General features: G+C 43.4%; 1 protein-coding gene across 1 annotated transcript; it reads left to right on the top strand.

Annotated features, from left to right (window-relative positions):
* Positions 1-315: 315 nt before the first annotated feature.
* Positions 316-14,450, top strand: MYCBP (MYC binding protein). The gene is made up of 5 exons (XM_074934262.1): positions 316-398; positions 589-661; positions 8,900-8,948; positions 9,813-9,942; positions 14,335-14,450. Exons 1-5 carry the CDS (start codon positions 384-386, stop codon positions 14,377-14,379), a joined length of 312 nt encoding a protein of 103 aa, XP_074790363.1. The 5' UTR covers positions 316-383; the 3' UTR covers positions 14,380-14,450.
* The last annotated feature ends 1,844 nt before the right edge of the window (positions 14,451-16,294 follow it).

Here is a 16,294-nt window from a genome sequence, read left to right on the forward strand (position 1 = left end):
ACTGGGCACGATCTGAGGTGGGAAGGCGGGAGAAGGGGGCTGGGGACTGGGCACGATCTGAGGTGGGAAGGCGGGAGAAGGGGGCTGGGGGCTAGGCGGGCGGCGGGAGAAGGGGACTGGGCACGGCCTGAAGTAGGAAGGCGGGAAAAGGGGCTGGGCACGGCCTGAGGGGAGGAGATACAGCTCGCGGAAAGGCCCAAGGCAGGACGCCAAAAAGAAGTTGGAGGAGGGGCGGGGCGGGGCTGTGTGCCAGCGTTGCCGGTCTCCATGGTAACTGATAGGACGCTGCGTGTCTTCCCCTCCCGCCGGTAAAAGACACAGGGCGCAAGCGCGGCGCAGTCGTCATAGTGGAGAGGGTGCAGCTCGGTGCAGAGAGGGTTGGGATGGCGCATTACAAGGTGCGGGACTGCGATTTCTTCCCGGAACCCACCACCCTCTCTTGGTCCCCTTCCCCACATCGGGGAGTCTCGGTATCCCGCCGGCTGCCTCCGCGCGGCCTCTGCGCCCTTCAGACAGGCCCGGCGAAGCCGGCTCGCCGACCCCGGAACGCCCTGCCCCGCGCTAACGTTGTTCCCATCCTTCCCTCAGGCCGCGGACTCTAAGCGAGAGCAGTTCCGCCGCTACCTGGAGAAATCCGGGGTGCTGGACACGCTCACCAAAGGTAAATAGCCCCGAGCCGCTGCCCCCAGCGCGCGGGAAGGGAAATGTCCCCCCTGCCCCGCACGGGGGGCGAAGGTCTGTGTTCTCTTGCCCTTGTGCCCACGCCGGGTGGTTGCAGGGCCCTTTCTCTAGCAGCTGCTGTCCCCCGACCCTCGCCGGCCAGCAGTGGCAGGTGGCCAGCAGCCGTTGTTGGAAATCCTGTGGGTCAAGACTTAAGATACTTGAGGCCTTATTTTGTCAGAGTACTTACTATTTCTATAGCACTTTATATGTTCAAAGCAGAGTTCCATTTGATTTCAGTTGTAGTGTTGAGCACACCCTGCTTCTGCAATTCTGACCCCTTGGCCCCTGATCCCTGGTACTCACTCCACACAGTGGGCACCTGTGAATTTTGGTTTAAGTGACTTGTTCAGCATTGCAGAAGCAGGGATAAAATGCAGTTCTTCAGGGTGGCATTCAAGGTCTGTAACCATCAGACTATCCTTTTTCTCCCTGTAATTCTCTGCTTTATTTGCTACACAACATCCAGCCTCTACAACAAAGAAGGCAGGGTTCTTTTAGACAAAAGCCTCATTCACTACACAGTTCGGTTTGATTTCTGGTGCACTGAATGAGACAGAAGTCCTGTAGGGGGGAAAAAGTATGTGATCATGTAACTAAAGAGTGTCATGCACATGCCAAAAAGCGGCACAAGCAGCCTTAATCCTGACACTTCTTTGCAACTGGAATATTCTTTTAACATATTTTTTATGTAATTACACATTTAGAAACAAAAACTGACCATATTTCATCATGTGGAATCCTGTTGATCCTCATATGGATTGTTAGCACGTTTGTGACCTCTAGATCCACTGCACAAACCTCTCCCGCTTGAGCTAGTGGAGCAACCGATAGCAGCAGTAGGTTGTTAATCTGTGTAGACTAATCACTAAAGAGGGATGAGACAGATTTTGCCAGTGATTCTGAAGCTATTAAATAATCTTGTGTTCAATTCCATGTTTTGGTGGGGAATGTGCTTCTAGTCTTAAACACTTCTCCTTTGGGTCTTGGAACGGGGCGGTCAGGGGACAAGGAGCGGGGGGGGGTTGGATGGGTTGGGGGCTCTGAGGGGGTTGGGAAGAGGGATGGGGGCAGGGGCTAGGCTGTTTGTGGGGCACAGCTTTCCCTACCCAGCCCTCCAAACCATTTTGTACCCCAATGTGGCCCTTGGGCCAAACAGTTTGCCAACCCCGATCTAGACCATCCCTGAGAGGTGTTTGGAGATTTTTAAGAGCAGGTTAGACAATGATGGAGATTCCACAACCTCTCTAGGCAGTTTATGCCGGTGCTTAACTACCCTGACAGTTAGGAAGTTTTTCCTAATGTCCAACCTAAACCGCCCTTTCTGCAATTTAAGCCCATTGCTGCTTGTCCTATCCTCAGAGGTTAAGAAAAACAAATTTTTCTCCCTCCTTCTTGTAACAACCTTTTTACTTACTTGAAAACTATTATAGAATCATAGAATCCTAGAATATCAGGTTTGGAAGGGACCTCAGGAGGACATCTAGTCCAACCCCCTGCTCAAAGCAGGACCAATCCCCAACTAAATCATCCCAGCCAGGGCTTTGTCAAGCCTGATATTAAAAACCTCAAAGGAAGGAGATTCCACCACCTCCCAAGGTAATGCATTCCAGTGCTTTACCACCCTCCTGGTGAAAAAGTTTTTCCTAATATCCAACCTAAACCTCCCCCACTGCAACTTGAGACCATTACTCCTCATTCTGTCATCTGCTACCACTGAGAACAGTCTAGAGCCATCCTCTTTGGAACCCCCTTTCAGGTAGTTGAAAGCAGCTATCAAATCCCCCCCTCATTCTTCTCTTTCACAGACTAAACAATCCAAGTTCCACCAGCCTCTCCTCATAAGTCATGTGTTCCAGTCCCTTAATCATTTTTGTTGCCCTCCGCTGGAAACTTTCCAATTTTTTCACATCCTTCTTGTAGTGTGGGGCCCAAAACTGGACACAGTGCACCAGATGAGGCCTCACCAATGTCGAAAAGAGGGGAACGATCATGTCCCTCGATCTGCTGGCAATGCCCCTACTTATACATCCCAAAATGCCATTGGCCTTGGCAACAAGGGCACACTGTTGACTCGTATCCAGCTTCTCGTCCACTGTAACCCCTAGGTCCTTTTTTGCAGAATTGCTGCCTAGCCATTCGGTCCCTAGTCTGTAGCGGTGCATGGGATTCTTCGGTCCTAAGTGCAGGACTCTGCACTTGACCTTGTTGAACCTCATCAGATTTCTTTTGGCCCAATCCTCTAATTTATCTAGGGCCCTCTGTATCCTATCCCTACCCTCCAGCGTATCTACCTCTCCTCCCGGTTTAGTGTCATCTCTAAACTTGCTGAGGGTGCAATCCACGTCATCCTCCAGATCATTAATGAAGATATTGAACAAAACTGGCCCCAGGACCGACCCTTGGGGCACTCTGCTTGATACCGGCTTCCAACTAGACATGGAGCCATTGATCACAATCCGTTGAGCCCGACAAACTAGCCAGCTTTCTATCCACTTCATAGTCAATTCATCCAGCTCATACTACTTTAACTTGCTGGCAAGAATACTGTGGGAGACCGTGTCAAAAGCTTTGCTAAAGTCAAGGAATAACACGTCCGCTGCTTTCCCCTCATCCACAGAGCCAGTTATCTCGTCATAGAAGGCAATTAGATTAGTCAGGCATGACTTGCCCTTGGTGAATCCATGCTGACTGTTCCTGATCCCCTTCCTCTCCTCTAAGTGCTTCAGAATTGATTCCTTGAGGACCTGCTCCATGATTTTTCCAGGGACTGAGGTGAGGACTTATCATATCCCCTTTTGGTCTTCTCTTTTCCGGACTAAACAAACTCAGTTTTTTTCAATCTTCCCTCATAGTTCATGTTTGCTAGACCTTTAATCATTTTTGTCAGTCTTCTCTGGATTCTCTCCAATTTGTTCACATCCTTCCTGAAGTGTGGCGCCCAGAATTTGACACTCCAGTTGAGGCCTAATCAGTGCAGAGTAGAGTGGAAGAATTACTACTTGTGTCTTGCTTACAACACTCCTGCTAATACATTCCAAAATGATGTTCGGGGTTTTTTTTTTTTTTTTTTCCCCCCCAACAGTGTTACACTGTTGACCATTTAGCTTGTGGTCCACTATGACCCCTAGATCTCTTTCCGCAGTACTCCTTCCTAGGCAGTCATTTCCCATTTTGTATGTGTGCAACTGATTGTTCTGTTCCTTCCTAAGTGGAGTACTTCTCATTTGTCTTTATTGAATTTCATCCTATTTACTTCAGACCATTTCTCCAGTTTGTCCAGATCATTTTGAATTTTAATCCTATCCAAAGCACTTGCAACCTCTCCCAGCTTGGTATTGTCTACAGACTTTCTAAATGTACTCTCTGTGCCATTATCTAAATCAGTGGTCACCAACCCATCGATCGCGATTGACTCGTCAATCCTGGAGCCTCTGCTGCTCGATCACCATCCCTGGGCCACTAAAAGTCGCCTCCGATCCTGACTGAATGGCCCCGAATCCCTCCAAGCTCACCCTAGTGCTGCTCCAGGTGAATCAGTCAAGGAGCCAAGTTCGATCTTGCACAGTGGGACTCAGGTAGGCTGTGTGCCTGCCTGCCGTGGCCCCATGCCGCTCCTGGAAGCGGCTGGCTGCTGGCATGTCTCTGTGGCCCCTGGGGTGCGGGTGTCTGTGCGCTGCCTGCCCCCGGAGCCACCGCCCCGCCCCTCCCCCCCTCGGCCTGGGGCTGTACAGATGTGCCAGCCGCTTCTGGGAGCAGTATGGGGCCATGGCAGGCAGGCCCCGCTGTGCTGCCGACTGGGAGCCGCCTGTGCTAAGCGTCTCCCAGCCGGAGCCTACACCTTGCACCCCCTCCCGTACCCGCAACCCCCTGCTCCAGTCTGGAGCCCCCTCCTGCACCAAACTCCCTCCCAGAGCTTGAACCCCTCATTCTTGCACCCTTGCCCCAGACTCAACCAGTGCACACCCCACAGTTGAGAATGTTACTGATTTGTGATACTCTCTGAAGGATTTTGGATCTATAACCACAAATGACACTAATAAAAGGTACAACTCCTAAAATGTCCAGTGGAGTCTGAGTTTAGGTACATTGTGACCATATGACCCCTGCACCCAAACTCCTTCCCAGAGCTTGCACCCCTCACTCCTGCACCTCTGCCCCAAGCTCAGCCCAGAGCCCCCTCCCACACTCCGAACCCCTCAGCCCCAGCCCAGAGCCTGCACCCCCTCCTGCACCCCAACCCCCTGCTCCAGCCTGGTGAAAGTGAGTGAGGGTGAGCAAGTGATGGAGGGAGGGGGGAATGGAGTGAACAGGGTGGGGCCTTGGGGAAGGGGCAGGGTAGATCCTGGGTTGATCTTAAATTCAAAAAGTGATCTTGTGCGTAAAAAGGTTGGAGGTCACTGATCTAAATCATTGATGAAGGTATTGAACAGAACTGGATCCAGAACTGAGCCCTGCGGGACCCCACTCATCTCCTTCCAGCATGACTGTGAACCACTGAAAAATACTCTCTGGGAATAGTTTTCCAACCAGTTATGCACCCACCTTATAGTAGCTCCATCTAGGTTGTATTTCCCTAGTTTGTTTATGAGAAGGTCATGTGAGACCATATCAAAAGCTTTAGTAAAGTCAAAATATACTACTTATGCTGCTTCCCCCTCTATACACAAGGCTTTTTACCCTGTCAAATCAAGTTATCAGGTTGGTTTGACCTAATTTGTTTTTGACAAATCCATGTTGACTGTCACTGATGACCTTATTATCTTCTAGATGTTTTCAGATGGATTGCTTAATTTTATATATTCATGTTGCCTGGGTGTAGCAGGTGCAGAATAGAGAGCACAGGAGAGAGTCCACATAAGGCCCCCCCGCAACTAGGAGGAGCAATTGCAATTACAGGTGAAGCAGGCTCAGAGCAGACTGAATTTTGGAGAAATTTAGCCAACAAGTGTAACACACCTCTGCTGAGCAATTTCTTGGTTCTCTGTAATTTGGGCAGACTTGTAATGTGGATGGCAAAAGACATACTCCTGACACCAAGGCCATCCATGCGCGGCACATAGAGGCACTAGAGATTCTTAGTCAAATGACTGTAAGAATTTTTAACATGGGCAAAACAACTTTTTTGCCTTAATCTCATTCTTGGAAACAGCTGAACTGTTGGGTACAACTTTCCAAAAATTTCAGCATGAGGCATGCACATGGCATGTAAGTAAAATTTCAGTCCAATGGTCCATAAAGTTAAAAGTAACTACAAACAAAAGGAGTACTTGTGGCACCTTAGAGACTAACCAATTTATTTGAGCATAAGCTTTCATGAGCTAAAGCTCACTTCATCGGATGCTGTAGCTCACAAAAGCTTATGCTCAAATAAATTGGTTAGTCTCTAAGGTGCCACAAGTACTCCTTTTCTTTTTGCGAATACAGACTAACACGGCTGCTACTCTGAAACCTATAACTACAAACAGGGTCTCTCAGTGGAAAGTATTAAGCAACCTTACCCACAGGTCTAATTACCAGCGCTGGCTATAATCTGTGTTGTGAAAGTACAGTACCCAAATCCCCATATCTGGATTGGGGTGCCACTGGGTTAAATATTGAACAAACACAGAAAATCTGACAACTTCAGTAGAAATTCTGTGTTGGTTTTTATTCTGCCCTCATCAAAGGTCCCTATGTGTATAGCTCACAATCTAAGAAAGTCAAGCAATATATATATAGAACTCAAGAGAAATATTTAATTGTCTCTCTGTACTTTTTAGTTTTGTAATTGCATAAATATCCACTTCCTCAGCCTATAAATCATGCATGGGTTTGTTTTGTTTGGGGTTTTTTTTTGTATCTGTAATGGCAAATTTAGTCCTGATGCTTCTCCCCTCTCATTTTTGTCATAAGTGCCTAGTGAAAAAGACTACGCAAATATAGTGGTGCATAGCAAAAGTCTGTCAGAGAGAAAATAGGCATTATGCAAATGAAAACGTATCACAAAATGTTGCATGTGCATACTTAAGCTTGTAGAAAAAATACGGTATCCTGAGTTTCAGGAATACTCTCTTGTGTAATTAAAGACTGCATCATAATACATTTTCACAAGCAGACAGTCAAGGTTGCAAGTTAAACTGTGCAACCTTAACATTCTTGTTCTTTTTGAATGGGATATATACACTAATTCAAAGCATATTATATAAAGTGTTCTCATAACTTTCCATTCTTTAATACCATATTAGAAACAAAAAAAAATTTGTTTTATCTATTTCTAGTTAGCTTATATTTTCTCCTTGAATGAAAATGAAAGCAAGTAATCTCTGTTTAATTGCTTTATGAAGTGCTGCCATAGCTTTTAGGTCAAAACTATTCTGTAAAATGGAGCAGTTGGACACTCAATACTGGTATCTCACTTTGGTAGGTATATTCTACCATTTGTACCAAGTTTCAGATTATAGTGAATGTTTTGGAATGGAGCTAAATTGCACATACATTCTGTCGTTTCGTTTAAGAAATGTGGTATGAGTGCAGATCCGCTTACGTTTACTCACTTCCATGGTGAATACATATTTAGAGTGTGGAGGACACTTCACTCCACATGCAGTTTTTTTTTTTTTTTTTTTAATGTGAAGTCAGTCTTTTTGCCACTTTTAGGTAAATCGGTGTGCTCCATCTGGTGGCTCTAAAGCTGCTGTTGTTCACTAACAAACTAGTCTAAAAGGATGTAGCTACTCTACTAGCTAACACAGTTGTCCTGGAAGGGAAGTTTTGGAGTCCAAAATTACATGAACAAGTGTTGGGACTGTCCAGGCTAGCAAGTTAAGATGTGTTGGCTTACTTGACAATACATTAACTTGGTACCTATGACAGTGATGTTCTGGTCTGTGACTGGGAATAATTTAAAAACAAAAAACCAAGTGTGGACATACTGACCATGAAAAATCGTATTCATTTTGGTTTCATTCCAAGTCCAGAAATCTAAGTATGAACTAATCAACAGGAGAACTGATGGCTCAGGCTCTTTTGAGGATTCAGTCAACAAAGTGTTGAACAGTGAATACTTCAGAAGTTCGTGCCGGGTGGCTGTCTTTGGTGCACATCTGTGTTAACTCAAAATATTAGTTATTGAGTACCATACTCAATGTAACACTCTGAGTGCCCCTGGAGATGAGAACAACCTATAGATGGGTGATGGAGGAGCCAAGTGTGCGACTGTAAGAGTGCAACTGCATTCTTGAGACACCATTTAGGATTCTTGCTTCCACTTTAGAAGCAAAGCAGCGGGTGGTTGCGATTTGTTTGTTCCCCCTGATCCCCCAGTAAAGGAGGCCTGGTGATGGAGGAGAATATTGAGTTTTCCAAACTTAGTAAAGAAGATTCTGTCTTTGGCTACACTAGAGGGCTTACAGCGGTGCAGCTGCACCGCTGTAAGGTCTCTAGTGTAGCTGCTCTAAGATGATGATGGGAGAGAGGTCTCCTGTTGACTTAATTACTGCAGCCCTTGGAAGTGGTGGTAGTTATATCAATAGGAGAAGCTCTCTGGCCAACAGAGTGCTGTCCGCACCAGCGCATAAATTGGCATAAATTACGTTGCTCGGGGGTGGCTAATTTACTCCCCTGAGCAACATAATTTATGTTGATTTTAAGTTTAAGTGTAGATTACTTTTGATTACCTTTATTATAAGATAAGTGACAGATATGATAGTAGGCAACTACTTTACTGGTAGAGAATGTATATATCCTGGAACTATTGTTAAATAGGTATGTATTTGATCAGTTTATGGAAAAATATAACTGCTTGAAAGTTACTTGTAATGTTTGTGTTTATGTAAGTGCAGAATTTAGTGCAAACGTTTAGCTTTACAGTTCATTAAAGAATTGTTGAAAAAAGCGTATTCAAAAGAATTCCAGCTGTATAACTGTAGTCAAAGCTTATGTTGGATGCACATGAGTCTCTCAGAAATACTCGGCATAATCACGAATACGTGTTCATTGTTCTAATTTTTGACTATAATAAAAGGTAGCTTTGTGTGTGAATGTTTAAATTAGTGAAACATCACCTTTAGAATACTAATCTGGAAGTAATCCTTTTTAAGTCTCATATGTATTACCTTTGACTACTGGTGCACATTTCAGAAATTGAACCATTTGAGGTGTTTTCTGCTTTCAACTGTTGGATGCTTTTTATTTACAGTGTTGGTAGCCCTATATGAAGAGCCAGAGAAACCAAATAGTGCACTGGAGTATCCTTTTTCTTCCTTCTGTGAATTGATTTCGGACATATGTGAGGCAAAAGATGGAAGCACAGTCCAAGGCAGATACTTGTTTGTCTCCATATTATATAAAGTAAACAAAATATTTTATTTCCATATTAAATAAGAACAGCAGCAATTTTAGGGAAATGGCACTTGGTGAACCAAGTACAATAGAGAACTGGAAATTTAACTCTTGCATGATAAAGTCCTTACTACCAACAGCCTGAGGCTTTTGGCTTATCTAACCCAGTATCTTGGTTGGTTTTTTGGGCAGTGGCTTGTGTTTAATAGACTTTTGCCTTCCTTTTGGTATTAAACATTTTCTATAAGGCTATTTGCATAGGAATGCCTTCCTTTTATTTGCAGGTGTACTGCTTAGTTTGGAACAGTGTATTTTGCATAACTGCTGTTTATTACTGACAACTATCTAGTTCTTAATCTTGCTGGGCTTCTTCTTTGACCTCCTGCCTCAGTGAATTATGAGGGCTTACTACACAAGTATTTACTGTCTAAATTTTTCTGCCTTACAGTTTAGTATTCCCTTGTTCTTATGTTGTGGGAGAGGGTAAAAGGAACATCTTTCAGCTTTTACTTTATACTATTTTGTAACCATGCCCTTCTCAATCTTCTTTACAAGCTAAGTAAACCTTGCTGTTCTCCTTCATTGTGTTTTAAAGGCCTGCAGACAGCCATGTTGCCATCTTCTTTAAAACAATTCTGTTTGGCTTTTTTCTTAACTGACATATCTGGTGTATCCTGTCAGTCTGCCATTATGTCTTGCTCTACCAACGTTGTAGTTTATTCAGATTCAGGCTATCATTTTTAAGTAAAGAAACACTTAACTTTTATTAGCTTTCTGAAGCATCATATAGGAGCTGCAGCTCCAGAAAATCCAGAAGTAGAGGCCCTTCGCCTGGAAGTGGCAGAGATGAAAGAAAAATATGAAGCTGTGTTGGAAGAAAACAAAAAACTAAAAGCAAAGGTAAATATTTGAGTCTCCATTGCTGTATCTTCTTAAAATGTAAAAGAAAAATACAGTGGTATTAGCAAAAAGAAAAGGAGTACTTGTGGCACCTTAGAGACTAACAAATTTATTTGAGCATAAGCTTTTGTGAGCTACAGCTCACTTCATTGGATGCATTCAGTGGAAAAAAAAAATCACTGATATTCGTTACTGTATTAGTAGTCAACATTCATCAGTGATAGTGCAGTGTCACTTTGTGCAAGTCTCAGAACAAGGGGAAAGCCTGATAGGCTCTTGGTGGGGGGGGCCACTCAATTGAAAAGAACACTTTTCATGTTTTAATATGACTAACCACTCAGTTTCTTTTTCTTAACTTTCTTTAAAAGCCATGGGAAACCATTACAAGTACCAAACTCAAGTAAAATTGAGTGGAAACGATAGAATTAACTTCTTAAAAAATGGTGTAAAAATCAATCTAGATGATACTTCCCAAACAGATTACAACATTTTAAAGATGCTAACTGAAAAAGCTTCTTACAGAAAATAAATTCAAGGTGGAAGAGTCCTATTAGGTCAATGGGATCAACACCTTGCAAGATCTGACCCACTGGAGGCATTTATGTGTATGCAAAATAAACTAGAGTTAAACGTTTTAAAATACCTCTAGTTCTCTGACTCTGAAAACCTTCTGAATGGATCCTGAGTGTAAACTAAGGCAGAGTCATTGTTTTGGGTATACAGACTGCCTGCACCTCTCAGCTATCTAAGTAGGGTATCTGTTCTTAAACCAAATTATATTTGAGACAGATTTTTCAAATAATTCATTGTACAGTTACCATAGTTATACGGATCCATAACTACACATGCAAATAGCCACATAAACGAGGGGCAGAAACAGTGCTGGTTCTGAAAGTGTGTGACATACTTTTTCCCATGCATTGATGCTGTTTTCTACACTAACTTTACTTACCAAATGACTAGTTACTACATATTATGTTTTACCTTCTACAGCTTTTGATCATGCAAGCTTTTTTGCATGGATTATGGGACTGCCCACAAAGAGGCCTGAAGCCTGCAAGCTGCTATCTTAGTACACACCATATATTATCAGTGGTAGTTCCACAATAGAACAAAGGCACTATTTGTCCATTAATTGGTCCAGAAAACACCTACTTAACAATAAACTCATTGGTCAAATTTAATGATCTCTCTATTAAATTTGCTGTCAAGACATATATGCATAAGAATGGCCACACTAGGTCAGGCCAGTGGTCCATCTAGCCCAGTATCTTGTCTTCTGACAGTGGCCAATGCCAGATGCCTCAAAGGAAATGAACAGAGAAATTATCAAATGACCCATACCCTGTTGTTCAGTCCCAGCATCAGGCAGTCAGGGGCTTAGGGACATCCAGAGCATGGGGTTACATCCCTGACCATTGGCTAATAGCCATTGATGGACCTATTCTCCATCAACTTATTGAATTCTTTTTTTAACCTAGTTATACTTTTGGCCTTCACAACATCCCGTGGCAGCAAGTTCCACAGGTTGACTGTGTTTTGTATGAAGAAGTACTTCCTTTGGTTTGTTTTAAATCTCCTGCCTATTAGTTTCATCAGGTGACCCCTGGTTCTTATGTTATGTGAAGGGGTAAATAACACTTCCCAATTCACTTTCTCTACACCATTCATGATTTTATAGACCTCTATCATATCCCCCCTTAGTTGTCTCTTTTCCAAGCTGAACGATTCCAGTTGTCTTAATCTCTCTTCATATGAAAGCTGTCCCTTACCCTTAATCATTTTTGTTGCTTTTTCTATTTTTTTCCTGTATCTTCTTTGAGATAGGGCAACTAGAACTGTAACAGTATTCAAGGTCTGGGTGTACCATGGATTTATATAGTGGTGGTATGATATTTTCTGTCTTACTTTTCTCTTTTCTAATGGTTCCTAGTATTCTGTTAGGGTGGTGTTTTTTTTTTTTTTACTGCTGCTGCACATTGAGTGATATTTTCAGAGACCTATCCACAATAACTGGAGGATCTTTCTCGAGTGGCAGCTAACTTGGACCCCACGGTTTTGTATGTATAGTTGGGATTATGTTTTCCAATGTGCATTACTTTGTATTTATCAACTCTGAATGTCATGTGCCATTTTGTTGCCCACTCACCCAGTTTTGTGAGAGGCCTTTGTAACTCTTCACAGTTGGCTTTGGACTTAACTATCGTGAGTAATTTTGTATCGTGCAAATGTTGCTGCCTTACTGTTTACTCCTTTTTCCAAATCATTGATGAATATGTTGAACAGCACTGGTCCCAGTACTGATCACTGCCACTATCTACCTCTCTCCATTCTGAAAACTAGCCATTTATTCCTGCTCTTAGTTATCTGTCTTTTAACCAGTTGCTGATCCATGAGAGGACCTTTCCTCTTATCCCATGACTGTGTAGTTTGCTTAAGAGCCTTTGGTAAGGGACCAGGTCAGAGGCTTTCTGAAAGTTCAAGTACACTATATCCACTTGATCACTCTTGTCCACATTTTTTTTACAGTAAAAAGGCTATAAGTATTTGACTTGAACATTCTGCTGAGTCAAGCTGCCATGCTTATCTAAATGGTCCTGGCTTGGGTTAAAATGGGAGTGCTTCCTTGAGGGGGGAAAAAATTAGATGGGTTGTAGGAGGAGCATGGATGTAGTTATTGCAGCTTGCAGGCATTTTTTTGGTCTCAGATGGCTTAAAATGAGAGTAATCTGACTTTAGCAGAAGGAGACTTTCCTATGAAAGTGGTCTAAGAGATCTGATAAACTCATTTGGTAATGAGGGCTGAATTATACCTTAGTGTGTGGGCCAGTTACAAAGTTTTGGGCCATATGCCACAACTGTGTGAAAAGGTGCAAGAGGCTGCCCTCGGCAGTAACCAAGTTTGTTGGGGAAATCAGGAATGATTCAGTGTGTCATTAGGACCACCAATTTTTCTGCTCTCGTTTCCTTGTATCTCTGACATTTTTCTCCTTATTGATTAGTACTTTCCCTTCTCCCCTCCTATCTACTTTTTATGCACTTTACCTCTTTTGTTCCATCTGTCTTTTTTGTCCTGCACAGTCACCCATTCCCCTGGATCTTTGAGTTTTGTTGGGTTTCTGAATGGCAGCAGAACAACTTTACATGAGAGGATTGTGGAGCAAAATCATGTTCTAATCAGCTTCCTTCATTAGTCTTTTAGCATGCAGAGCATTAAAGAGGAAACATTTATTTTCCCTTTCCATTAAGTACTGTAGCGAGTTTAAGTAACTAGCAAGTTTCCCTTTTCAGTTGGGTGCCTGTGTAAAGACCTCTGTGCACAGTGGTAAACCTGCTAATCTGAAGAAAGTACATGTAATTAACTGAAAAGCAAAACTTGACTAAGATCCACTCATACAGTCCAGAAGTTTTATTTTGTAGCTAGCTTGGTATGCAAAAGACATGGAGCACTGTTTCAGCAGTTGTTGCTGGCAGCACACTGTGATAAATTTAATCCAACATTATTTGTAAATGCCAGATGAATATTTCGATCAGACTTGGAATTTCTAACCCATAAATAAGAGACATTTTAAATGCAAAATTTAAAACTGAATGGCAGATTCCAGATATTCTAATATTTACTTTCATAACCTTCCCTATGTCTGGGATTCTTTTCAAAGGGTCTGGTGAAATCTACTTGGTCTTCAGCTGCCTAATTTTTATACCTATGCATCTATAATTGGAGAATTCAGTGTGTATTTTAAGTGGCCAAATTATCACTAAATCAGTGTGAAGTTTTGATCTAAGGTTCTGATGGTAGGTTTGTCCTCTATTTTAAATTTGGAATAGTCTCATGAATAGCTAATCCCAATTCTAGTGGTGGCAGTCAGACCATTTTACTCCAGCATATTTCAGTACAGCATACAAGAATATAGGACACTCATTCTGCCCAAAACTAACTCAAGATGGCCAGTATTGGGCAATCACAATGTAAAACCCTCTCTTCTTTAAAGTAAGAAATTAAATATTTGTCAGTGGGAAAAACTGTCAAAAGCATTTAATGGATCTTGTGTGCTGAAATTTCCTGACTTTATAAGTCACTTAAGAACTTTTGAAAATCCTGCCCTGCACCTTTAAAAGCCTCTCTCTGTCATAGCTGCATCTTTGCACAATGCATTGTTCCCTCCCTTCTCCCGCACCCCCACAGAAAAAAGGTTTACCAGGCATGTTTGTAGTCTTTGAAAATAAGTGGACCTAAGTATTCAGTAGCAAATTAGATTTTGTAGAATAAAGCTTGCTATAAAACTACTACTCCCCTCTCCTGTTGGGGTAAAATATGCCGTCAGGGTTTTTTTAACATTCTACAGCTAACAAAATCACACTTTTTTTTTTTTTTTTTTTTAAATTCTACAGCTGTCTCAGTATGAACCACCTCCAGAAGAGAAGCGTGGTGAATAGGAATGCTTTCACCTTTTGGTTACTTACCTGAATAAAGGGCTTCATCAGAAGTTTACTGTCTTGACTTTTTTTGGATATAAATATCTTGAAACATTTCATGCAATATGTTGGCAATCATCTTACAACTACATGAATTGCCTAGGGAAGTTGTGGAATCTCCATCCTTGGAGATTTTTAAGAGCAGGTTAGACAAACACCTCTCAAGGATGGCCTAGATCAGTGGTCTCCAACTTTTTTTTTTTTTATGCCCAAGATCACTTTTTGAATCTAAGGGCAACCCAGGATCTGCCCTGCCCATTCTCCAAAGCCCTGCCCCACTCACTGCATTCCCCGCTCCCCTTGGTTGTTCACTCTCCCCCACCCTCACTCACTTTCGCCAGGCTAGGGTTGGGGTTCAAGAGGAGGTGTGGGCTCTGGGCTGGGGCTGAGGGGTTTGCAGTGTGGGAGGGGGCTCTGGGCTGAGCGTGGGGCAGAGTGTTTGGGGTGCAGAAGAGGGTGTAGGCTCTGGGAGGGTGTTTGGGTGCAGGAGGAGTCTCCAGGCTGGGGCAGAGTGTTGGGATACAGGAAGGGGTACATGGTGCTGGCTCTGGGAGGGGGATCAGGGCTGGGGCAAGAGATTGGGGTGCAGAGGGGGCATGGGGTGCTGGCTCCGGGAAGGGGCTCAGGGCTGGGGGTTGAGGTGCAGCTTCTTGTGGGTCAGCACTTGCCTCCGGCGGCTTTTGATCCGTGGCAGGTGCAGCAAGGCTAAGTCAGGTTCCCTGCCTACCCCAGCTCCACAGGGCTCCTGGAAGGGGCCAATGTGCCCCTGGGAGTGGGGGGCACGTCGCTCTGCAAGCTGCCCCTCTGTAAGCACTGCCCCTGCAGTCCTCCTGGCCAATGGGAACTGCAGGGGTGGTGCTTACAGGCAGGAGCAGTGTGCAGAGGGAGACCCTTGTCCTCCCCGCTCACTCACGGGGCCGCACTGGCCACTTTTGGGAGCGGTGTGGGGCTGGGGTAGGGAGTCAGCCCCCCCTGAGATGGTGATTGACTGGGAGATCCTCTAGGATCACTAGTCTAGATAATACTTGGTCTTGCTATGAGTGCAGGGGACTGGACTAGATGACCTCCCAAGGTCCCTTCCAGTCCTACAAATCTATGAAAAAAGGTCTTATGATTCTTAAGGTAATCTGCAAACATTCTTCTGTAGAGTTCTAAACCTAACTTTTTATAAGCTTTGGAAGGAGTTAACATTCACATCACATCACATGAGTTATACCTTTCAGAACATGCTAACAAGACTAATTTAGCACAAAGTGCCTGAAGTACAGTGAATAATTTCAGTAGCACTATTAAGATTAAATATTGCTTTTCATATTAGCTGCAAGGTGCATTCTATTCCTAGCTATTTACAAATGTGAGGATTGATTACACTGCACAGCAAAAACCCACTAGTGAAGATCTATAAATACAGGTTTAATGAAACTATACTCGCTAAGGGACAAGAAGTGAGGAATGGATGAAGTTTAAGGTGATAAATTCTGGCAGTCTCCAGGGCTACACCATATTATAGGCCAGGATTGTCATCCCTTTACCACACCTACTATCACTTTTTTTCTGGCTGACAAATGATTTAGGTTGGCTGTCTGTAAATCAGAGCTGTGATATTGCTGGTATTCACTGTAAGGGTGCCAACTTTGGATAAATTCCTGGAGATTTCATCACATGGCAATCTTTAATTAAACATTAATCTTTAAGTTAGGGAGACACCAGGACAATTTAGAGGGTTGGCAACCCTGTTAAAGTTAAGCTACTTCTACGTTAATAGGAAAAAAAAAAGGAGTACTTGTGGCACCTTAGAGACTAACCAATTTATTTGAGCATGAGCTTTGGGGTGAGCTACAGCTCACTTCATCAGATGCATACTGTGGAAACATTA

The sequence above is a fragment of the Natator depressus genome, chromosome 19, assembly GCF_965152275.1.
Source record: "Natator depressus isolate rNatDep1 chromosome 19, rNatDep2.hap1, whole genome shotgun sequence".
Taxonomy (NCBI): domain Eukaryota; kingdom Metazoa; phylum Chordata; order Testudines; family Cheloniidae; genus Natator; species Natator depressus.